General features: G+C 41.3%; 1 protein-coding gene across 38 annotated transcripts in view; it reads right to left on the bottom strand.

Annotated features, from left to right (window-relative positions):
• DEUP1 (deuterosome assembly protein 1) overlaps positions 1 to 24715 on the bottom strand; it is a 120588-nt gene extending 95873 nt beyond the window's left edge. For 12 of the 38 annotated variants that reach the window (XR_014067512.1, XR_014067511.1, XR_014067501.1 and 9 more), the window contains exons 1-2: positions 23679 to 23800; positions 22257 to 22330 (exon numbers count right to left, since the gene is read on the bottom strand). Coding sequence is in view for 10 of the 38 variants with exons in the window: in XM_081536598.1 (XP_081392724.1) it covers positions 22257 to 22303 (47 nt within the window). In the remaining 28 variants the exon portion in view is untranslated. Of the gene's footprint in view, positions 1 to 5081; positions 5154 to 16449; positions 16650 to 22256; positions 22331 to 23408; positions 23801 to 24557 lie in introns of those variants that run through there. The other 26 variants (XR_014067506.1, XR_014067510.1, XR_014067508.1 and 23 more) reach the window with 8 other exon arrangements.
• Positions 24716 to 25946: the final 1231 nt, after the last annotated feature.

Below are 25946 nucleotides of genomic sequence, written 5' to 3'. Positions count from 1 at the left end.
TACAGTAATCTGGGTTGTAGATTATTCTCTTTCATTACTTTAAGTATGTCCTGCCCATTCCCTTCTAGCCTGAAGAGTTTCTATTGAAAGATCAGCTGTTATCCTTATGGGGATCCCCTTGTGTGTTATTTGTTGTTTTTCCCTTGCTGCTTTTAATATTTGTTCTTTGTGTTTGATCTTTGTTAATTTGATTAATATGTGTCTTGGGGTGTTTCACCTTGGGTTTATCCTGTTTGGGACTCTCTGGGTTTCTTGGACTTCTGTGACTATTTCCTTCCCCATTTTAGGGAAATTTGCAACTATTATGTTCTCGAGTATTTTTTCATGGCCTCTCCTTTTATCTTCTTTTTCTGGGACTCCTATGATTCGAATGTTGGGGCGTTTCATATTGTCCCAGAGGTTCTTGAGGTTTTCCTCATTTCTTTAGATTCTTTTTTCTTTTTTCCTCGCTGCTTTGTTTACTTCCACCATGCTATCTTCTACCTCACTTATCCTATCTTCTGCTTCCATTATTCTACTGTTGGTTCCCTCCAGAGTGTTTTTTATCTCCTTTATTTCATTATTCATTACATATTGACTCTTTTTTATTTCTTCTAGGTCCTTGTTAAACATTTCTTGCATCTTCTCAATCCTTGTCTCCACGCTATTTATCTGTAACTCCATTTTGTTTTCAAGATTTTGGATCATTTTTATTATCATTATTCTAAACTCTTTTTCAGATAGATTCCCTATCTCCTCTTCTTTGGTTTGGTGGGCATTTATCATTTTCCTTTACTTGCTGAGTATTTCTCTGCCTTTTCATCTTGTTTATATTTCTGTGTTTAGGGTGGCCTTTCTGTATTCTGATAGTTTGAAGTTCCTCTTTATTGTGGAGGTTCCTTCCTGTGGGTGGGGTTGGACGGGTGGCTTGTCAAGGTTTCCTGGTTGGGGAAGCTTGTGTCGGTGTTCTGGTGGGTGGAGCTGGATTTCTTCTCTCTGGAGTGCAATGGAGTGTCCAGTATTGGGTTTTGAGATGTCTATGGGTTTGGTGTTACTCTGGGTAGCCTGTATATTGATGCTCAGGGCTATGTTCCTGCATTGCTGGAGAATTTGTGTGGTATGTCTTGCTCTGGAACTTATTGGCTCTTGGGTGGAGCTTGGTTTCAGTGTATGTATGGAGGCTTTTGGATGATCTCTTATTAATTAATGTTTCCTGGAGTCAGGAGTTCTCTGGTGTTCTCAGGTTTTGGGCTTAAGCCTCCTGCCTCTGGTTTTCAGTCTTATTCTTGCAGTAGCCTCAAGACTTCTCCATCCATACAGCACTGATAATAAAACTTCTAGGTTAATGGCAAAAAGATTCTCCACAGTGAGGTATACCCAGGGAGGTTCACCGAGTTACATGGAGAGGTGAAGAGGGAGGAAGGAGATAGAGGTGACCAGGAGAAGAGGGGGACTCAAACATGGAGTGAGCAGTCTAGCCAGTAAGCACTTCCTTATGTGCTCTCCACAGTCTGGAACCCTCAGAGAGGTTCATGGAGATACATAGAGAGGAGGGAGGAAGGAGATAGAGGTGAGCATGAGTAGAAATGGGAGAATCAAGAGGGGAGAGAGAGATCTGGGAAGTGTTCTGTTTCTGAAGTGTTCTCCGGTGCCCAGAACACCCACAGAGATTCACAGAATTGGGCTGAGAAGAGAAGGAGGAGGCGGGGAGATAGAAGTTCCCTGGGGAAGAAGAAAGAGAGTCAGTAGGGAGAGAGAGTAATCAAGCCAGTAATCACATTCCTGAGCAAAAATGGGTACTAAAGATTGGGTTCTTAAATGTACAAAATTGATACCAAATATGTAAAACAAAGATTAAAAATCTAGAGTAGAGGTTAGACTCTTTAAAAAATACAATATAAAAAAATCACAAAAAGTATAAGATATATGTATGCAGTTTGCTTTAAAAATAGGGTCTTTTTTTTTTTTTGCAAGGTAATAGTGGGTTATAAAAATGAAAATTAAAGGTGTAATAGAGGACTTAAAGAAAAAAGAAAAAAATTAAAAAAAAATGATAATAGTAAAAATATATCCAGGACTTTCTCTGGAGCTGTTGTGAGCAGTGTGGGGTCAGTTCAGTTTCAGATAGATCCTTGTTCCTGCTTATACTTTTCAAGATCTATAGACCCCTTTCAATGTAGTCAGTGTTAACTACAAGGATTTTAATCTGTTGACCTGTCACTTCCAAAGTGGGTCCTTCTGTTTATTTGGCTCTGTTTGCAGGTCTCTTCAGTGTCTAATTTCTGCCCTGACATAAGGGGGAGGAGGGGGTCTCTTTAGGTTCACTTGTTCAGTCGTGCTGTGGGGAGGAAGGAACACTGTAAACCAATATCACTGGCATGTGTGTGGAGAGCTCGCAGTTTCTTGGCTGCACTGGGTTTGCCCCTGCTCATGCAGTGTGTGCTTTCCCAGTCTGCCCTGCTCAGGCTTCAGGTTACTCTGCCAGGGAGTGGGCCCTGAGATGCATGCACTTCCCAGGTCTAAGCCACTCAGGTTCAGGTTCCCGGGTACTCCACAAAGGCGCAGACTCGGTTGGGCCCGCGGTTTGTGCCGATCCTGGTCGGAGCAGCTCGGCAGCCAGGTGTGTGGCGAACGCACTCTCCCCTGTTGGGGCGGTGCGACTTATCACCTCCCTGGTCCCCGCCTCGGTTTCTGGGCACCCCAGGCTCCGATGTGCCTTGTGTCAGTTCTAGGGAGCTGGTCTCTGGCTGCGACCCTCCTGGCGGATGTCAACCCTCCGGGATCTCAAGCAGTCTTTGCTTAGAAACTGGAAGCCTGTTTGCAGTTTGGTAGGGGGTGCCCTCTCTGGGGCCGAGTTTGCCCCTTTCTGGCTCTGGCTGGCCCCGCCTGCCCACTGTGTCCGGCGGGGGATGGGGCGGTCCACAGCCGGCTAGCTCTCCTCTGGTTTTGCTCAGTCCTTTGTTCTGTGAGCAGGCCGGCAGTGACTTAGATTTAGGCTTTTTGCAAGATAGTTCTCTCTCTGGCTGTCCCATAGTTTAGGTTGCTATGTCACGTTAGCTCCCTCAGATTGCCCTCAGGGCATTCAGGCCCAGTCCTTACCTTAAGCAGTGCTGCCCGCTCCTCTCCGTTCAGCCCCCACTTGCTGGTGGCAGATGCAAGCGTCTGGGGTGCTTTGTTGGAAGTTGCCTTTAGGCATGTAATCTGTGGGTTTTATTTATTTATTTTTCCTCCCGGTTATGTTGCCCCCCGAGATTCAAAAATCTTCCCCCAAACCCGCTGGTGAGAGGGTTTCCTGGTGTTTGGAAACTTCTCCTCTTTTACGACTCCCTCCCCAGGACGGGTCTTCATCCCTAACTCTTTTGTCTCTCTTTTTATCTTTTATCTTTTGTCCTACCTCCTTTCAAAGATAATGGGCTGTTTTTCTGGATGCCTGATGTCCTCTGCCAGCGTTCAGAAGTTGTTTTGTGAAGTTTGCTCAGCGTTCAGATGTTCTTTCAATAAATTTGTGGGGGAGAGAGTGGTCTCCCCATCCTATTCCTCCACCATCTTAGCCCAATAATTACTTCAAATGCAAATGGACTAAATTCTCTAATCCAAAGACACAGAGTGGATGAATAGATAAGGAAATAAGACCCATCTGTATGCTGCCTACAAGAGACTCACTTTGGATGTAAGGACACACATAGACTGAAAGTGAATGGATGGAAAAACAGATTTCATGCAAGTGGAAACTACAAAAAATAAGTTGGAATGGCTATATTTTTATCAGACAAAATAGACTTTAAAACAAAGACGAGACGAAGAAGGGCATTATATAATGATAAAGAAGTCAATCCAACAAGAAGATGTAGCATTTGTAAACATTTACACAGCCAACAGAGAAGCATCTAACTAAAGCAAATATCAACAGATCTAAAGGAGAAATTGACAGCAATACAATAACAGCAGGAGACTATAATACTCCACACTTACATCAGTGGATACACAGGACAGATAATCAACTAGAACACATCAGCCTTTAACAACATTTGAGATCACAAATATTTACAAAACACTCGATCCAAAAGCAACAGAAATGCATTCTTCTCACTATTTCCCAGGCTATATCACATGTTAGGCCGCAGAACAAGCTTACTACATTTAAAGGGACTGAAATCACATCAAGCAGCTTTTCTGACCACAGCGGTATAAAACTCGAAATTTATTACACAAGGAAAACTGGAAAATTCACAAATATGTGGACATTACACAAGATGCCACTGGACAGTCAAAGGTTCAAAGAAGACAGAAAAAGAAAAATAAAAAAAATACCTTGAGACAAACGAAAATGGATATGTAACACCAAACTTCATGGGATGCAGCAAAAGTAGTTTTAAGAGGGAAGTTTACTGTGATAAATACTTAGCCTCAAGAAACAAAAAGGCTCAAATAAATAATCTAACTTCACACCTCAAGGAACTAGAGAAAGAAATACTAGTAGAAGAAATAAAAAGATTAGAGCAGAAATAAGTAAAATAAAGGTTAAAAGACAGTAAATAAGATCAATGAAACTAAGAGCTGGTTCTTTGAAAAGATAAAATTGACAAACCTCTAGCTAGATTCACCAACAAAAAGGAAAAGGGACTCAAATAAAATCAGAAATGAAAGAGGAGCTATTACAACAGGAATTACAACATATATTGTGAAGTGAAGTGAGTGAAAGTCGCTCAGTCGTGTCCAATTCTTTGCGACCCCATGGACTATACAGTCCATGGAGTTCTCCAGGCTAGAATACTGGAGTGGGTAGCCTTTCCCTTCTCCAGGAGATCTTCCCAACCCAGAAACATACAATCTACCAAGACTGAATCATAATGAAATAAAAAAGCTAAACAGACTGACTGCTAACAAGGAGATTGAATCAGTAATCCAAAACCTCCCAACAAACAAAAGTACAGAACCAGATTGCTTCACTGGTGATGTTTGCCAAACAGTCAAAGAATACCATCATTCTCAAACTCTTAAAAAAAAAAAAAAAGGACAGAACTCTTCCAAACTCTTTCTATGAGGCCAGCATTACCCTGATACTGAAACCAGATAAGAATGCCACAAGAAAAGAAAATTACCTGGTGAACGTAGATGCAAAAATCCTCAACAAAACATTTGCAAATTGAATTCAACAGGCATACACTGTGATCAAATGAGATGCAAGGATGGTTGAACAGCCACAGACCAGTCATTGTGACATGTCACATAGACAAAATAAAGGACAAAAATCATGTGATCATCTCAATAGACAGATGCAGAAAAAGCATTTGACAGCATTTGACAAAATTCAACATCCATTTATGACAAAATCCCTCAACAAAGTGGGTATAGAGGGAACGTACAAAAGTACTTCAACATAGTAAAGGCCACATATGATAAGCCTACATCACACTCAATGGTGAAAAACTGAAATTTTTTCCTCTAAGATCAGGGATAAGGATACCTACTTTTGCCAATTTCGTTAAATATAATATTGGAAGTCCTAGCCAGAGCAATTAGGCAAGAAAGAGAAAAGGCATCCAAATTGGAAAGGAAGAAGTAAAACTATTACTATATTCAGATGACATGATATGTATAAGTGTGTGTATATATTACATATATATAAAACCCTAAAGACTTCATCAAAAACTAACAAATTTGGTAAAGTTGCAGGATACAACATCAATACACAAGAACTTGCTTATTTAAATAAATTAATAATGAAATATTAGAAAGAGAAGTTAAGTAAACAATTCCATTTATGATTACATCAAAAAGAATAAAATACCTAGCAATAAATTTATCAAGGAGGTGGAAGATCTGTATATTTTAAATGACAAAACATTAAAGAAATTTAAAACAACACAAATAAATGGACAGATATCCCATGCTCACAAATTGGAAAGATTAATATTGTTAAAATGTCCATACCACCCAAATCAATCTACAGACGCAATGCAATCCCTATCAAAATCCCTATCCCAATGGAATTTTTCACATAAATAGGACAAATAATCCTAAAATTTATATAGAACCATAAGCAACCCCTTAAACAGCTAAATCAGTCTTGAGAAAGAATAAAGCTGAAGGCATCACATTATGTTTCAAATTATGTTACAAGCTGTAATAATTTAAACAGTATGATATTCACAGAAAACAAGACACACAGATCAATGGAACAAAATAGAGAGCCCAGAAATAAACCCACATATATATGGTGAAATAATGGGGAAAGAACAGTCTTTACAATTAAATGGTGTTGGGAAAATTGGACAGCCACAAGCAAAAGATTGAAACTGGATCAATACTTTAACATGCACAAAAATTAACTTAAAATGAATTAAAGACTTGAGTGTAACATGTGAAACCATAAAATTCCTAAAAGAAAACACAGGTGGTAAAGCTCCTTGACATATGCCTTGATGGTGACTTTTGGAATCTCACACCAAATGCAAAAATAAACAAATGGGACTACAACAAACTAAAAAGATTCTGTATAGCAAAGGAAATCATCTACAAAAAGAAAAGGGAAAAAACATTCGCAAACACCCAAAATAAAGCAAGAACTCAGACAACTTAATACACAAAAAGTGATTTAAAAATGAGAAGATCTGAATAGACACTTTTCCAAAAAAGACATACACATGGCCAAAAGACACATGAAAAGATGCTCTACATCATTAATCATTAAACATAATGCAAATTAAAAACATAAGGAGATTATCACCTCATATGTGTTAGAATGGCTATTATCAAAAAGACTAGAAACAGAAAGTATTGACAAGGGTATAGAAAAAAGAACCCTTTTACACTGTTGGTGGAAATGTAAATTGGTACAGTTTTTATGGAAGACAGTATGAAGTTTCCCCAAAAAGTTAAAAATAGAACTATCATACAATCTAGAAATTCTATTTCTAGGCATTTATCTGAGGAAAATGAAAATACCAACTTGAAAAGATACACACATCCTCATGAAAGCATTATTTACAATAGCCTAGTTATGGAAAAACCTAAATGTCCACTGGTGGATAAAGAAAATGAGGTATGCATGTGTATACATTGTGTGTGTTCACATACATCCACACAATGGAATATTACTCAGTCACAAAAAAGAATGATATCCTGCCATTTACAACAATCTGGATGAATCTTGAGGTTATTATGTTAAGTGAAATAAGTCAGACACTGGAAGACAAATACCGTATATACTCTCTTACATGTGGAATCTAAGATACATATATGAAAATGAAAGTGTAAGTCACTCAGTCAGGTCCGACTCTTTGCAACCCCATGGACTACACTGTCCATGGAATTCTCCAGGCCAGAATACTGGAGCGGGTAGCCATTCCCTTCTCCAGGAGATCTTCCCAACCCAGGGATTGAACCCAGGTCTCCTGCATTACAGGTGGATTCTTTACCAGCTGAGCCACCAGGGAAGCCCAAGAACACTGCAGTAGGTAGCCTATCCCTTCTCCAGTGGATATTCCTGACCCAGGAATGTAGCTATATATATAAAAAATCAGGTTCATAGATACAGATTGGTGGTTGCCAGAGGCTAGGAAAAATGGGTAAGCTGGTTTTTTTCAGTTTCAAAAATAATAATAAACAAATAGAATTTAACTTTTCTATGGTGGCTCACAGATCCCATGTGCCCATCACATACTGTATACTACAGAAACATAATTAGAGCCAAAAGGGAGAGACTCCAGGAGAACTCCCAGAACCCACTTTCATAGACATGTTTGTGGTAGCAGTCTGTTCTTTAGCCAATCGTCTCTCCTGAAACAGTAAATGAAAAATTTATCACTTCATGATTTTCAGGCCATAGCTTCATGGTTGCCCTTGTTCCAAATTAATCATTGAATTGTAGTTAAAAGTAACTTTTTCTCAAGCACTTTTTTTGTTGTCCAAAAAACGTTATTTATTGTCACCATGAGGTTTGCTGACATAGAGGCATTGCAACACCTATTTTTACTGTATATCCGAGGTGGTGGCTCATATTCAGTCCATTCTTCACTCTCATTTGTGATAAGCTTAGTGTTAGGATGTGGAGGAAGTATAAATCCCCTATTCCAATAAAGCATGCTTAAAGTTACCTATAATGGCCTTATCCTAAAGCATTCATCATAATAATCAAAGAAAGAAGTTTATAGAAATAAAATGCAATGTCACAACTTCCAAGTCTCTATCAATGTTTTTTAAGAAGTCTAATTCTCATCTTTAAGTTATAAAGAGAATGGAAGTTCTGTTAAAAAGCCTTCGTTACAGATGAAGTTTTTCTTGAAATTTCTCTATGATTATTCACATTCTAAGGAACATCCTGGTTCACAGATCAAATGAGGTAAACAGACAGTGAAATGTTAGCAAGCACTAACCCTCTTTCTTCAGAGTGATTTCTACAATCATCTAAAAGTTTAAATAATTCTCTGAAAAATAATTTCACGTTAATACATAGAAACATATAATGTAATTAATAGTGAATAAATGCTTACACATGCATTAGCTTAGATTCCTTTTTTTTTTTTATATTTCCTTTTTTAAGCCTATGGGAGAGGCTGAAATTAAAGTATATCTGGACATCTTATTAAGCCACTGAGAAAGAATAAACTCCAAATCTAATTTGTATCTAAACTATACTGTTATCCCATTTTCAAAATCTAAAATTACCCTTGGTACTTTTTTTGATTACTTAAACATTTAATTATTGATTTCCACCAATAACCATAGCTTGGATTCCATAAGCCAATATCTAAGATAATTAAAATTCCCTCCTGCCCAAAAGGTCTATTTAATGAAAGACTGTAGAGTTAGTACATATGAGGACAGTCATTTTACTCTTTTTCTATTTAAAACTACAGCCAGCTATTTCACTAGATCCTAACAGTAGAGTCTTAGGCAAACACTGATAAAAATCTGTTTTTCCAATGCTAGAAAACTAAGAAATACACTGTTTCCTAAATAGTGGAAATTTTTAATGGAACTTGAGTGCCAGCTTGTTCCGATAACTTCCTAATCAGTATCTGCAGCCTGAGCTGCTGGGCTCTGGACTTCTCTATCCAACTACCTAGTCAGCACTGAGATTCCCACAGGATATCTATACGCATCTCAGTCTTTACAAGTTCAGAACAGAGTGAGAGACTCCCTGTGCCACAAACCTGCTCCCACTCCAGTCCATCCATCTCTTTAATTGGCACCACTGCTACAGTTGCTTCAGATAAAAACCCTTCATGATCCTAGATTTGTGTTTTCCTCAAACCTCAGAACAATAGTTTTATCGGCACTGCCTCCAATATTCTAAATCCTGATCACTACTCACCACATCCAGTGATGAAACCCTAGTCTGAGTCATCCTTACCACTTGCATAGCTGGCTGTCTCCTCAACATCCCTCCTCCCTTTCCCCCATGCTAACAGAGCTCCGGTGTGTTATTCAGTATGGAACTGCGTCTGGCTGAGAACATGGCTACCTTTCCCAGTCTCCCCTGGAGCTGTGCTTGGCCATGGAACGAAAGCCGGCCTATGAAACGTAGTGGACGTTATCAGGAAGCAGCTGAAAGGAAGGCCACAGCAGTCACTGCTGATGTCCACACACCTCTCATGCTCACCACTTCTGGGCACTACGCCTGATTTCCAGTGGACAGAACCTGCGTTTCTTTGCCTGAGTGACTCTCTTCCTCTTTGACTCCTGTGTGATAGACAGGTCAGAAGTGATGGGGAATTGAAGCCCTTCAACCTGTAACTGTTGGCTACTGGTGTATAAACTCTCACTTGCTTCTTGGATGGACTAACTCTAAGGGCTGTGACTTAGACAGTGTTTCATAATTTCCCATCAGGGTTTTGCCCCAGTCACTCTCAGCCATAACTTGGTTTGATAACCTGCCCTTCCTTGTTTCAATTCCTCAATCCTGTAGGTGATAGGCTGAAAAATGGTCCCCAAAGATATCAGATCTGAATCCCTGAAACCTATAAATGTTATTTTATTTGGAAGAAAGTTCTTTGTCTAAATTAAGTGTCTTGAGATGGGGAGATTATCCTACATTATCTGAGTGGGCCCTAAGAAAGAGGCAGAGGGAAATCTGACACACACAAGAGAAGGGGATATGAAGATGAACCAAAGAGAGAGGTGAAAGTGCCGGCCTTAAGGATCAGAGTGATGTAGCCACAAGCCAAGGAATGCTGGCAGTCACCCGAAGCTTGAAGAAGCAGGAACAGATTCTCCCTAGAGCACTCAGAGGGAATATAGTCCTGTTGACACCACGATTTTAGCCCAGTGATACTGAATTCAGATCTTTGGACCCTAGAACTGTGAGTGAATAAATTTTGATTGTTTTAAACCACCAAGTTTGTGATACAGCAGTCATAGGAAACTAATAGTCCATACTTTCATCTCCCAAATAAACAACTTGTATCCAAATCTTTATTTCAGAACTTTGGCCTCCTAGGCGCTCCAAATAAAATCTGGCAGCACTCTTCTGCATTTACTCACTGCCCTTCCTCTGCTCCCTTCCTTGAGGCAGTTGTGCTGCTGGAGGTGGTTCAACCATCTTGCAATCATAAGGTGATGCCAAACAATAAAGCCACACACTGAGGGTAATAAAGCAGAAAGATTCATCTAGACCTGCACCTACAGCTAATTATCTGAGCTTCACTTGGATATGTAACAGGCGTCTCCAACCAAGCTTGCGTTTTCTCCAGTCTCCCTTATTTTAATAAATGACAATCTTATTATTCCAATTGATGGGCCAGAAGTCCACTATCTCATTTCCATCCTGCTCATCCCATATCCAGTCTATGATTTCTAAATATTATCAGCTCTTCTGTCACAACCTCCCCATTTGTCATTATTTCTACCAACCTGATCGAAATCACTGCCATCTCCCACTGAATTAGTCCAGCTTGTCTTTTTTTCCTGCCCTTGCCTTGCAATGGCCTAGTCTTCACATAGCAACCAGAACGAGCCTTTCAAAACATTAAGTCAGAAAATGTCACTGCTTTACTCAAAGTCTTCCAGGGACTTCCCATCCTACACAGTGAAATCTAAAGTCTTTACCAGGTCTGCAAAGCCCTATTTGCCTCTCTGTTCCTCCTGGCTTCCTCCTCTAAACACACTGGCCTTTTTTTTCGTTCCTTCAAAATACTAAGCATGCTCCTGCCCCAGAACCTTTGCTTCTGCTGTTCCCTCTGTCTGGAAGGCCACCCCCAGGATGTCCGTACAAAGACAATTCTCTTCAAAGGTCACCTTACCAGGTTTACTCTGTAACTCTCTACCCCCATAACCTGTGGAACTTTTCCTCAAAGTAGTCATCACCACCCTCTGACAGAATATATCCTCTTTGATGTGTGATAATCTGTCCCCCTGCTCCATTGTTAGCTGCACAAATCCCTGATGGTACACCACAGTGTAGCTATGAACTGCCAACCTCCAGAAAAATAAAACCCCTATTGTGTTTGGGTACTGTGTTGTAAGACTCTGGGTCTTATTTAAATGCTGTGTTTAATGCCTTTTCTGAGAAGGCTCCGGCAGAGGAGTGGGTGCTGCCTCATCACTGCCAGGCGGGGAACCCCATGCCTGTGCCTGCGCCTCTGCTGCTACCTGGGGACGGAACTCGCATCACTGCCGAGTGTGGGGTGGGGTTCAGGCGGCCCACTGGCCAGGGGCAAACACCACCACAGCGGACCAGGCAGGGGTGCCTCCATAGACCCAGGGGCACTGTGGAAGGTGTGTTATCATTCACCCCTCAGAGTGTTCTGCTTTTCTTTGCCATTGTGAGTGTGTACGACGGTGCAGATGTCCCTTGGGACTGTCCGCAAGCTGAGACCCGATGTGGGCGTCCAGGGGTCCTGGGCCACAGCACCAACTGTGCCTCGTACCCCACACTGCAGCTTCTCACATGATGGGGACAGACTACATCTGGACACTGACTGGCTGTCCTTAATGAGTCAGCTATTTTGTCGATCCATCCATTTTTCATATTCTTGAGCTTTTTAAAAGTAGTATATAACTTGAAAACCATAAGATTAGCATAAGATATTGCATTCATTTCTCTTTTATTAGAGAAAAACTGGAAGCCATTTCACTGCATGATTCTATAAGGCAGCTGGCTCTGTTAAGCTCTTTTTTGTACATAGCTTTTACATGAACTCCTGTCTAATGAAATCACTTCCTCCCCCAACACCCCTCCGCCAGGGGAGAGAACTAACAAGCTTCTGTTCCCACCACCTTCATGTTTTGGCACCTCTCTGTTATACCAGTTCTCTGACAAGAGGTTCGCAAGCATTCCAAGTGGTTCCAAAGTGGCAGACCACTGAATGCCGGGAATGTCAGGTCAGGCTGAGTGTGCCTAGGTCCTGATATATATGCCTAGGTTTACACATATTATGGCTTTGTCCTTTAAAAAAAAAAAAAAATGTAACTTGTAACTAATACAACTAAACTTTTGTAAACACCATCCTATAAAAAGTACTATCTCACACAGAGGTAATTTTTAATCTTTGCCTTAACAGGAGCTTAACAAGTCTTTTAGAGGACTCTTTCTCTTCCCCTCCTTCCTTCCTCCTTCTATTGCCTTCCTTCCCTCCCTTTCTTAAGTGTTTTCCTCTCCTTTCCAAATCACTCATTGAATTCTTACAATCACTTACCACTATGCTAATATTTCAGGATCTAACTTCAAATTCTGAGATATCAAAATTTTACCCTAGGTTGGGCTTCTCTTGTGGCTCAGACCGGTAAGAATCTGCCTGAAATCAGGAGATCAGGGTTCGATCCCTGGGTCGGGAAGATCCCCTGAAGGAGATGGCACCCCACTCCAGCATTCTTGCCTGGAGAATCCCGTGGACAGAGGAGCCTGGTGAGCTACAGTTCATGGAGTCGCAAAGAGTCAGACATGACTGACTAACTAATGCTTTCACTTTTTCACCACTTTACTTTGCTTCTTCAGAGAAACAAGAAACAGGAACTTGTTAAATGCGATTATTCTGGAGAGGAATATGTGTATTTTGTGGGAGATAAAGTATGATGGAGGGAGAATAACAGGGTATAGTCTAGGCCATTCAGATACCATGAGAGTCAATCAAATTAAAAATAATTTTCAGTGTGCAAAAATAATACATTACAATTTACTAAACTACAAGTATATATTGACTAATATTAGAATTTTTACAAGCTATAACTAAAACTGTATTTGACTCATAGGAAATAGGCAAGTAAAGCTGTGATTATGAATCTCTCCCAGAAGGAAAGGACACTCTGAAGGTTCAGAAAGTTGTACACGTAGAAGAGCAATCCTTTGAAGGGTTTTTCTGAATTCAGATGTGAGAACGTGCTTTAATATTCATCTGCCTTGGTCTCTGAAAATACAACTTTCACGGCAGATAAAAAATTCTGGTAGATTGTGTAGCACCTAGACTTTTAGAAAGGATTTGACAAGATTCTATGAACAAGATCAATGAATAAGATATAAGTCACAGAATAAAAAGTAGAAATAAATGATTCAGTAGAGAAAATGAGACTTTTTATTGAAGATGGAGGAACAAACAAATTTTGCTTCCTTCCCAAATCCTACTAAAATAAAGCAAAGGAATATTTTTAACTTAAGAGGTTAGACCTACAAGAACAAAAAAAAACGAGCTGGTACTGGAGAAAACCAAGAAGCAACCTATTAGGTATTTCTGGAAGTCAGGGGTGAATGCTGGCTGCCCAACTTACACCCTGTAAGCAGAAGAATTTAGAATCATGTTCTCTGGAAACTGAGAAGCCTGAGACAGAAGAGATTAGCCTAATGACCAGACAGCAAAGACCATGGTCAACAAGCCCTGCTCGTGTACACTGGAGCTTCTTGTCAGCTTTTGATGCCATTATTCTTAAATAGGAGCAAGTAGTCCGAGATCACAGACATCTGATGAAAGCGGTTCACACAACGAGGTCTAATACAAGTGGAAAGATATGATTTGAAGAAAATTACCCAGAAAGGAGAAAACTTCAAAAAAATTTATAATTAAGATACTAGAAGTATTAGCTCCAGGAAAAAACAAAATGTGCAAGAAAGGAAAAGCAATCACGGTATACTGTGATATATGGCTCAGAGGTTAAGAGTATTTATAAAGCTAGAGGTATTTATAAAGTCATAACAAGGCAAACAGAATACTGACCCAAGCAAAATGACAGTGTATTGCGAGAATGGAGGAATGGGAAGTGTGTGTGTATCTGTATGTGTGCATGTGCCCATGTTCACACACGCAGCAGGTAAGAGTATGAAAAATAAGTATCGTGGACGTCAACAGATAATGATCGAAACTGAAAAATCAAGAAGTAGCGATGTAAGGTTGTTATTTAGAGATATTGAATAAATACCAAAAGAATCAGCCAAAAGAACTGAAAGTGGTTGCTTTTGGGGAGTGGAAAACTAGGGCAGGAACAGGGGATTGCATTTTTTTTTTTGGTAACAGTGATAACCAAATGATTTTTTAAATTACATACATGAATAACTAAGTAAAGGAAAAATCTAGATAAATGTTTTTCAGTTAGAAAAGGTATTTTAAAGAAAAAATCCATCATATGTGCATTCACTTATACAAGGAAATGACATTTTTCAAAACATCACTCCAGAATTCAGACATTTGGAGACTCTACGTATGTGTTTTTATTGACCTTAGCATGGCTCAATGCATTTGTAGAATTCCTATCTAGAAATGACCTTCAGAAATAAGTTTATTAAACATGAGATTTAATAATCTTAAATATATTTGACTACACAGCACATTGGATGGTGGTTACGCTGGGCCCTCAGGAAGTTGTAGCTGCAATGTAATTGGTGGACTGATTTCTCGGGAAAACCTAATTGATTTCTCTTTGAGAGTAGCAGAGGTTGGGAGAAAGGCTGGGCTGTGGAGCAGTTGGGGTTTCGAAAGAGACAAATCGAAGAATGTAGGGAAATATACCAGAGATACACCCACAGAATGACTGACTCTAAAGGAGTTAATATAAGAAGCAAGAGATCACTTCAAACACTTCTACTTGTATTTTTAATGAGTCAGTGGTGTATTATATTAATAAAAAAAAGCAATTTACTAAGTATAAGGAACAATGAAATAAACATACAAAAAAGAAATATTGGAAATAAAAACACTGTTGTCAATACTAAAAAAACTCAAGAGAAGCAATTAAAAAAAATGCAATCATTGCTGAAATAAAAATGAGAAAATGGAAGAAATTCCTCTAGAACATAGAGCAAAAGAGAAAATGATGGAAATTATGAAAAAAAGGAGAAAGATATAGGTGTTCTAGGAGATGAGAATGAAACAATATGGGGAGAATCATTAACCAAAGAAACAGAAGAAAAAATTCACTGTGCTGAAAAGCTTTAAATCTTTAATAATAAAAGTGCTCACCAAATGCTTTGAAGGGATTGAGAGAGGTTCTATACCTAGAAAGTTATCCTGGTAAATTTGTAGATTCCAAGGATAAACAGAAATCCAATAATTCTCAAGATGCTAAAAAAGAAAGAAAGAAAGGAAAAAAAAAAAAAAACCCAAGAGAGAATGAGACTAGTATTGGACTTTCCATGTAACACCTCACACTTCAAGACCATGGGACTAATAACTCTTACGGAGTTCTTGTATGAGAGGAACAAGAAGACATCTGGACATGAAAAAAATTAAGAGGTATACCACCTCTGGTCATTTTTATTAAAAGACCACCTAAGGAAGTACTTGAGTCAAATTAAAAACGAATTTTAAAAAGTTTAAATTGAGAACAAGGAAGATTCTGTAAAACAGTAATAATCAATGCAATCAAATTTACAGCTGCTATAGAGAATTCTTAAAAGGGGAATAAAATAATTAACATTATCCTATATGTAATCTTTTATATATAAGTTAATAGCCATCAGGACTAGAAATTTAGATTATTTCTTGGAGGTGGAATAAGCAAATGCAGAATTAAAAACAGTACTAAAGGTGAAGTCTTACCAGGGTTGAGAGAGGTCAAAGTTACAGTTAAAATTCGGGAAGCCAGAAGAGGAATCTAATTTTAAATGTTTGTAAAAAATATAAATCAACAACTTGTAAAATAGGACATAGAACTTGTAAGAGAAAAAGAAGAAAACTAGATAGGACTAGTAAATATTGGGAAAGCAAAACAGATCCAATGTTAATATATTAATGATTATAAAATCCTCTCTTTAATGGGGAGGGAGGTGAGGGGGTTCAGGATGGGGAACACATGTACACCCATGGCTCATTCATGTCAATGTATGGCAAAAACCACTACAATACTGTAAAGTAATTAGCCTCTAATTAAAATAAATTAATTAAAAAAAAATCCTCTCTTTAATTGCAAAGACCTTCCAACTGAGGTGTATACACGCATTAACCTAACTATATGCTACTTATAAGAGACACATACGATATTAAAAAAAATGACTGAAAATGAGGGTATGAAATAATAGAAAATATATATTAGTCTCTATACCCAGTTCCTGGCACAGAGCTCCTAAAACCCTTGCAGTTTCCTAAGTGATAAGAACACTAGGGGCATCTTTTGCTCTAATATTGGTCTTAGACCTCGGTTCTTGACATCTGAGTAATTTCCTCGGTGACAGGAGTTTCTTTTGATCTGATGAGGCAACTCTGGGCAGGTTCCTAGATGATTCCTGGATTATAGCCGGTCACCTGAAAGACCAAGTCATTATGAGAAGTCTGGAATTTTCAGTCCCACCTCTCCCCGCTCCATTCTCTTATACAGGGAGATGGGCTGAAAAAGGAATTAATAATCAATCATGACTACATGATGAAGCCTCTAAGAAAATCCCCAAAGTATAGGGTTTAGAAGCAACAGTTAGAATTCGACATGGAACAACAGACTGGTTCCAAATCGGGAAAGGAGTATGTCAAGGATGTACATTGCCACCCGGTTTATTTAACTTATATGCAGGGTACATCATGAGAAATGCCAGGCTGGATGAAGCACAGCCTGAAATCAAGATTGCTGGGAGAAATATCAATAACCTCAGATATGCAGATGACACCACCCTTATGGCAGAAAGCGAAGAATAACTAAAGAGGCTCTTGATAAAAGTGAAAGAGGAGAGTGAAAATGTTGGCTTAAAAGTCAACATTCAAAAACCGAAGATCATGGCATCCGGTCCCATCACTTCACGGCAAATAGATGGGGGAAAAGTGGAAACAGTGACAGACTTTATTTTGGGGGGCTCCAAAATTACTACAGATGGTGACTGCAGCCATGAAATTAAAAGACGCTTGCTCCTTGGAAGAAAAGCTATGGCCAACCTAGACAGTATATTAAAAAGCAGAGACATTTCTTTGCTGACAACGGTCCATCTAGTCAAGGCTATGGTTTTTCCAGTGGTCATGTATGGATGTGAGAGTTGGACTATAAAGAAGGTTGAGTACCAAAGAATCGATGCCTTTGAATGTGGTGGTGGAGAAGACTCTTGAGAGTCCCTTGGACGGCAAGGAGATCCAACCAGTCCATCTTAAAGAAAATCAGTCCTGAATATTCATTGGAAGGACTGATGCTGAAGCTGAAACTCCAATCCTTTGGCCACCTGATGCGAAGAACTGACTCCTTGGGAAAGACCCTGATGCTGGGAAAGATTGAAGACAAGCGGAGAAGGGGACGAGAGGATGGACATGAGTTTGAGCAAACTCCAGGAGTTGGTGATGGACAGGGAAGCCTGGTGTGCTGCAGTCCATTGCCTCACAGAATCAGACACTACTGAGCGACTGAAGTGAACTGAACTGATAGGGTTTAGCGAGCTCCTGGATGCTCATCTGTATCCTTTAATAAACTGGATGAAAGTAAGAGTTTAAAGGTTAAGTGTTTCCCCGAGTTATGTGAGCTACTCTAGCAAATTAATCAAGTCCATGGAGGGGGTTACCTATAACTGTTTGGTCAGAAGCACAGGTGACAACCTGGACTTGCAACTGGAGTTTGAAGAGGGTGGCAGGAAGTCTTGTAGGATCAAGCCCTCAGCCTGTTGGGTCTAATGCTATTTCTGCGTAGACAGTGTCAGAATTGAGTTGAATTGCAGGACTCCCAGCTTGTGTTCCAGAGAATTGCTTGGTTGGCGGAGAAACCTCCACATATATGGTGACCACAAGTGTCAGACGTGAAGTGTTTCTATGAAGGTAAAGGAGGCACACAGGGAAGAAAGACACAGTAGGGAAGAACTGAGGTTTTTCCCTACAAAAAGAGGAAAAGACTGAATTTTTTCCTTTACAAAAGGGATGAACAAGGCTATTACAGGCTAAAGCAAGTTAAAAAGAAAACAGAGATGGCAATATCAGCAACAAGAAAGTAAAATTCAAAAAAAGCCATTCACTTATATTTGTGAGATATTCTACATGGCTAAATCATACAATATACCAAGAAGATATAACATCCATGAACCTCAATATATTGAGCAACAGAATACAGAAATACATAAAATAAAAACTATCTGAAATACAAGAAGAATTGGACAAAAATCACAATTATAATAAAGATCTTTCTTAAAATGTGACAGCTCAAATAGACAAAAAGGTAATAATGAATTTTAAAGGCACACAATTTGAACATAATAATAATAATTAAACAGTTTGATTATATATGTAAAACTTCTAAAACCTTTTTTCTTAAGCAAAAGAGAATATACATTTGCTTTCAATGCCTAGAGGACATTTATGAAAGGTGATCACACAACAGATCATAAGAATAATCTTTATGAAACCAAAATATCATACAGGTCATATTCTATGACCATAGATGTTGGAGGATTAAAAAGTAATGAATAAAAAAATAATTAAAACCTGAAGTTATATCTGGAAATTACATCTCCCAAATATCTACTGAGTCAAAGAGGAAGTCAAAGTCGAAATAATAGACAATTTAAGAAAATGAAAGTGGGTACACTAATCCTATTGCCTGCAGCAAAGCTGAGCCCAAGAGGAACTCCAGCTTTAAATGCTATATTATTCAAAGAAATCATGAAATTCAGAAATCATGAAAATAACTGAATCATATTTTCAACTCAGAAATCAGAGCAAGATAAGTAAAATAAAACACAGAATGACAAATTAACAAGAGTAGAAATTCAGGAATAATAAAAGAAAAAAAGAAGAATGTAGACAAGGTTCTCTTATAAAAAGCAGATTTTTTACTCATTCTATAATTATTTATGTTCTGGGCACACCACTCGAAAAACAAAAAGGGCAAACTCACTTAAATGTGATCGTTTCATTTAGAAGGAGTTCAAGTTGATTATTATGGCACAAATACCTATCCTGGGGAGGAAATCTTGGATAAACAAAAACCAAAACCTGTTATAAGCCAGAGGTCAGAGAATAATGGCTCACTCACATCATAAATGCTCTGTGTAAAAGCTCCCACCTGAGGCCTTTGCATTTTCTGTTCCTCCTGTTGGGAACTTTCTTCTCACAGACATACAGCTCTGCTCGAACACCACCCTACCAGGGAATCCGTGTGTGACCACCCCGTTCACATTCCCTTCCTCTCATCCTCAGCCTGTTTATTCTTCCTCCTATCGCCACATGAAACATGCTCATATCTCCCACTAGCATACTAAGCCCTTGAAGGAGTGCTCTCTGCTTTGTTCACCACTGTCTTCCTGGTGCTTAGACCAGTGACTTGCTCATCATAGACTTTAGATAAATGTTTGTCAAATGAAGGTTGTCCCACGAAACATTACTGTGTTATGTAGGTGACACCATTTGATAAGCACATACTAAATCCCTGATGAGTGAGGTTTCATTATTTTCATGATCTAAATTTTTACATATTTCTCAGTAGTGCACGGGACAGAGGCAAACCCAACCTGGTTCTCCATTCTTTGGAGACCATGCTCAAGAAGGTCTGCTCCCATGTCTGTTGTGAGCTGTGGCTTCCAAATGGAAACCTGCAGTAATTCTCATTCACTTCTGGTTTCCAAATACACTGTACCCAAACAAGCTCTATGGTTTCCTACTAAGTTTTAAGTTCCTTAAACGCCTTTGTATGAGTCAGAGAGCTTAGTGTTGTGCCTGGCATACGGTCAGTCTTCCACACCTTTTCCCAAAAGAATGAATGATGAGAAGCAGCAGTCTCCACGGCCTCAGATTTCCAGGAGTGAAGTGCTATCTGGTACCCAGCCCGAGGTTTAACACCTTCGATCTGCATCTTAGCCTTCAGTGCCATTGTCATACCAGGGGTCTACCCCCTCTCAATCCAGAATCCTGGTCTGGCTGTGCTACGGACACCAGGCAGGCCGCTCCCCACGCCTTCCTGCTATCCACTTACAGTGCAGCGAGGGATGCTGGGATTGGAGCCAGACATATCTGAAATCAAATCCTACCTCCTCCAGTAACCCAGCTGTGTATTCTAGGCCAAGTTCCTGTTTTATTTCTTTTTTTCTACCTTTCTAAATGCAGTGTGACAGAGGCTGCTAGTTGTCCACTAATATCCATTCTTCTTCCTTTCATTGTGTGTGTGTGTGCTCAGTTGCTCAGTAGTGTTCAACTCTTTGCAGCCCCATGGACTATAGCCTGCCAGGCTCCCCTGTGCATGGAATTTTCTAGGCAAGAATACTGGAGTGGGTTGCCATCTCTCACTCCTTTCATTATAGCTCCTCTAAACTTTAACTGACTACCTAGCTGCCCAGTTAGAGACCACATTTCTCAGCCTTCCTTGCAGGTAGGTCTTGCCCAGGACTAAGTTCTGGCCAATGGGAAGTGAACAGAAGCGAGGCTTGCCACTTCCAGGTCACACTTCTAGGAGGACTGGTCTCCCTCTCTCCTCCTGCTCTTTCCCCTTCCCTCCGGCAGGAGCACAGTCATGATGGTGGGACCTGAAGCAATCATTTTGGGCCCAGAGCTGGAAATCACATAGTGAGGTCAGCAGAGCTGCCCTACCAGCCCTGGTCTGTTCATCTCTGACTTTGTATGTGAAACAGAAATACAGTCTTTTTTAAATCCCCGTATTTGGGGGTCTCTTTGTCAACAAGAACTTAGAGTACGCCAAGCTCTAATACATTCAATTCTATTAGTTGTAGAATGAGGGCTGTTCTGAGGAGGAGTATGCTGTAGAAGTTCATAAGGCATAGCTTTTATTATCCAGACTTGTGCAGCTTTGCTTTAGCCTGATGTCAAGTCACGGTCTGAGCAGAATAACTGAAAGTGAGACACCCGGCGTGGTTTGACTAGTGCTGCAGTCAGTCACAGTCAATATCAAGCATATAATAACACGATCTCACCCTCACTTTCTCTGCTGCCCCCACCCTCCGAGTTCTGGGGGGTCAACCAGGGGTCAGCTGGCTAATGAAACAGGAGAAAGAGGAACCTTTATGATGCTGGTGGCAGCAAAGGGGTCAGGACAGACATTTGTCAAAAAGAATTTACTTTTTTACAATGGCAGATGTCATACAAACCCTATTCCTTATCGCTTTCCGAAACTTTTGAGAAAATACCCAGTTCATGCTGCAGTTTTGAGGAGTTACCTGGCGGCTTAGTCGGTAAAGAATTTGCCTGTGATGCAAGAAACCCAGGTTCAGTCCCTGAGTCAGGAAGATCCCCTGGAGAAGAGCACGGTAACCCACTTGAGTATTCTTGCCTGGAGACTCCCATGGACAGAGGAGCCTGCCCCATGAGATCACAGAGAGTCTGACACAACTGACTGACTAACACACACACAAATCTGTCTGGGAGCTGTGCTTAAGTTTTGAGTCCAGCTTCAAAGGCAAACTTCCCTTGTGGCTCAGCTGGTAGAAAATCCGCCTGCAATGCAGGAGACCTGGGTTCGATCCCTGGGTTGGAAAGAACCCCTGGAGAAGGGAAAGGCTACCCACTCCAGCATTCTGACCTGGAGAATTCCATGGAGTCACCAAGAGTCAGACACGAATGAGCGACTCTCCCTTTCACTTTGTCAAGGGCAAGCCTAGAGGGTGCCTGGACACTCAGTACAGCAGAAAAGGAGCAAGCCAGCCAGGAGCTGCTACACTGTGGAAACGCAGGGGCACGTGAGGCCCATGTGGGTACCCATCACCCCAGGAGAAATTCACTAAAAGATGGAAAAGAGTGACTTCTGAGTACTGATTGATAGTCAAAACTGGAAAGACTCGAACTATAGATTCTTAATTAAAGTCATTTGACTTTCTCTCAACTTCCTCACCAAAAATAATTGCTACATCCTCTATTAATACTAAATTTCCAAATTCACATTCCAGCAGGGGGATTCTTGGCTCTGTTAAGCACCAACTTATTAAAAAGAAATGTCTTAGCACTTACCCCAATGTATTATGGGTTTGGTTCTCCATGTCAAGAAACTGCTGCATCTGGTTTGTATTTCTTGATTTTGTAACCTGTGAGGGGGAAAAATGATCTAGATTCCTTAAACGCTTACCTTATTAACCTCTAAAACAAGAAAATTTTGTTACTGGCAAACCATGTTGTTCTACGAGTTTTTCTCAGCATAGTAGCTCTTGGTTCCAACAAAATGTAGAAACTTGCACACGTGTGTGCGGGTGTGTGTGTCACATGTATTTATGACACTGGCTTAGTGATGAGTTGAAACAGATCCTACTGATTGAGATGAACATTCATTTACTATCTACTGAACAACAGCTTGGTGCCAGGTACTCTGCAAAGAGCCAGCACATAAGGTGAGTAAAATCAATTCCTGCTCCAGACCACTCTCAGCTGAACGTACTTAAGCTTTCCTTCCTGTGGGTCCTCTAAAGGTTTGCCTTTGTCTGAATAGACTCTTTGCCCCTGTCTGGGTTTGGTTACAGTGAGTATACTATGAGATTTAGCACAAAAAGGTTAAGAACTGCCCATAGACTGAAATATTTCAGTTCCTCAGTGGCTTTGTAGGCACTGCTCACCTCTTTCACAAAATAAGGATGTTAGTACCTGCCTAAAGTAAAAGAAAAAAGTTTTCCCCAGCAACAAAGTTTTAATGAGGGAGAAGGTGAGGGTGGGACGTTCTGGGAGAATAGCATTGAAACATGTATATTATCATATGTGAAACAGAACACCATTCCATGTTCGATGCATGAGACAGGGGCTCGGGGCCGGGGCAGTGGGATGACCCGGAGGGATGGGATGGGGAGGGAGGTGGGTGGGGGGTCCAGGAAGGGGAACACATGTGAACCCATGGCTGATTCATGTCAATGTATGGCAAAAACTATTACAATATTGTAAAGTAATTAGCCCCCAACTAAAATAAATAAATTTATTAAAAAAAAAATAATCTATGAGGATAAATAGTCAAGTATTAAAAGGCACTTCAACTTCTCTGAATGAAAGTTAAACCGCATTCAAGGTGGTAGAAAGAGAAAACTGGCAGGCTTAAGTCACCCTGAAAGGAATTTAAGAGATCCCAAAACTGCGAGGGAGCGAGCGGAAGGGCAAGGAGCAGAAATGGGAACAGAAACTTGCCCAGTACGTTCAGGTGAATGAGTTGATTTTGCAGGTTCTCAAATCCTTCACTTTAATATCAAGGAAACTCAGGGACAGACGAGCCAGGTGACTCACCCCAAGTCACACACCTAGAACCTAAACCTTCCAATTTAGAGCGAATCTGTCCTGAATTCGCAAGGTCGGACCGAGCCTGTCTCCATCCGCCCCGCGCCCGCGCCCCCACCCCATGCCTGGCTAGGCCCCGGCCCCCGGGACGAGCCGCGAAGGGCCGGGCTTCGGGCGGGTTACCTGCCCCGCGCCGCGCTCTCCAGGTCCGAGGCCCCGCGAGTAGCAGCGCCCGGCCTCTGGCAGCCGCGAGGGCCCGCACCCGCCGCCGGGCCCGCCTCCGGCCAGCCGCCCGCGGTCGCCATGGAGACGCGGCCGCCAACGGCCGCTGGGGGTCGGGGCGCGGGGCGGGGCGGAGGAGGGGCGAGCGGGGAAAGGGGGCGGGGAGGAGAGGGGAGGAGCCCGAGGAAGGTGGGGGAGGGGGACAGGCGGGCGAGGGAGCTGGGGAGGGGGCTGGGGAGGGGGCTGGGGAGGGGGCTGGGGAGGGGGCGGACGGGGGGAGCCCGCGCCGCCCGCGCCGCCCGCGCCGCCCGCGGTCCCGCTTTCGGTGCCGGATCAGTAGCCGCGGGGCTCCCCGAGGCCGCCCTCTCGGTCCTTTCGTCTCCGTGGCCCGCACGGCCGATTCAAGTGTCCGGTACCCGACTGGAGCACAGGGAGGACTTGTCGGATGAATGGATGAACCAATGATGGGAGGAGCAAAGTTTAAACAGCTGCGGGCAGGGGGGTTCTGCATCCAAGCTCCTTAAATCCCTCTGACCTCTCCCCTGCCCCCTCACCCCCGTGGGCTTCCCTTGTGGCTCAGCTGGTAAAGAATCCGCCTGCAGTGCGGTAGACCCGGGTTCCATCCCTGGGTTGGGAAGATCCCCAGGAGGAAGGAACTGGCTACCCGCTCCAGTGTTCTCGCCTGGAGAATTTCATGGACTGTATAGAGTCAGACACGACTGAGCGACTTTCACTTCACTTCTCTCCCCCCTCTTAACCACTTTTGAGATGACAGGAAATAGACTTAGGGCAAAGAGAGTTGCCTTTCTATTCGCCAAAGTGTCCTCCAGCTGGATTTACCTTAACTGCATTGCTCAGTGCTCAGCTACTCTGGTCGCTCTAACAGAAGCAACTGCATCTGTCTTTCCAATGGAGCACATTGGTCCCTCCAACAACTTCAAGTAAGCCGGAGCAGACACTGTTGCCTCCCTTTTAGGGAGAAGGAATAGCACCTAAGTAGGGAAACCCAGACAGAACTCTGAGTGATTGATTCTAAATTCTTTTGTTCACTGAATTCTGAGAATAATTGATGACTGAGAAATGGAGCATTCCTGCCATGTTAGTAAACAAGGATGTCACAGTCATGAACATGTTGATTTCTGAGCCCTAAAGGCCACCAGGAAGGAAAACAATACATGTAATACTGCAGCCCTTAGGCTGCAGCCACTCCCCAAGATGAGCACTGAGCAAAAAAACAAAAACACAGGATACTGGGCCCAGAGAGCTGAGATGCACATGAAAGGAATGAGTTCAGTGAGTACACCTTCCCATACATAGGAAAGCACTAAATTCCTTAACTTGGGAAATATGGTTTCCTTTCATTAACAATAATCTCTTGATGGGGGCTTCCCTGGTGGCTCAGTGGTAAATAATCCGCCTGCCAATGCTGGAGATGTAAGAGACTCATTCGATCCCTGGGTGGCAAAGATCCCCTGGAGGAGGAGATGGCAACCCACTCCAGGATACTTGCCTGGGAAATCCCATGGACAGAGGAGCCTGGCAGGCTATATAGTCCATGGCATCGCAAAAGAGTCAGACATGACTTAGCTACTAAACAACAACAACAAAATCTCTTGATGTACATTTAAGATGCTGTCGCCCAGGCTTGAAGTCCTAAAAATTATCACCAAATAAAACATAACTGTCAACTTTTAGGTTGTGATTATTTTTTAAAGTTGATACCAGAAGCTCTGTCTCATGGTTCTGATGTCAAAGAAATGATAGGAAAGAATATACACATATATATTGTACGTACATATGCACACATATATACATTTTTTCCCACTGATTTACCATGAGTGATATTTTAAGCACTTAAATTTTATTTTTAAAAAAATATTCTAACATTATTTTAAGGACAGAATTCCTTCCCAGTTCTTTCAGTTGATTAATCCTTAAAGTTTTTATTTGCACTCTACTTTCATAATATTATGGAGAAGGAAATGTCAACCCACTCCAGTACTCTTGCCTCGAAAATTTCATGGACAGAGGAGCCTGGTGGTTTACCGTCCATGGGGTCGCAAAGAGTCGGACATGACTGAGCGACTTCACTCACTTCACTTCATAATATTAACATTAATTGGCTACTTTAATGTTGTTGTTGCTTAGTCACTAAGTTGTGTCCCACTCTTTTGCAACCCCATGGATTGTAGGCTGCCAGGCTCCCCTGTCCATGGGATTTCCCAGGCA

The sequence above is a fragment of the Giraffa tippelskirchi genome, chromosome 10 (assembly GCF_054371585.1).
Source record: "Giraffa tippelskirchi isolate mGirTip1 chromosome 10, T2T-mGirTip1v1.2.pri, whole genome shotgun sequence".
In the NCBI taxonomy this organism is placed as follows: domain Eukaryota; kingdom Metazoa; phylum Chordata; class Mammalia; order Artiodactyla; family Giraffidae; genus Giraffa; species Giraffa tippelskirchi.
The sequence above is the reverse complement of the archived record's forward strand: the minus strand, read 5'-3'. Positions and strand labels throughout refer to the sequence as shown.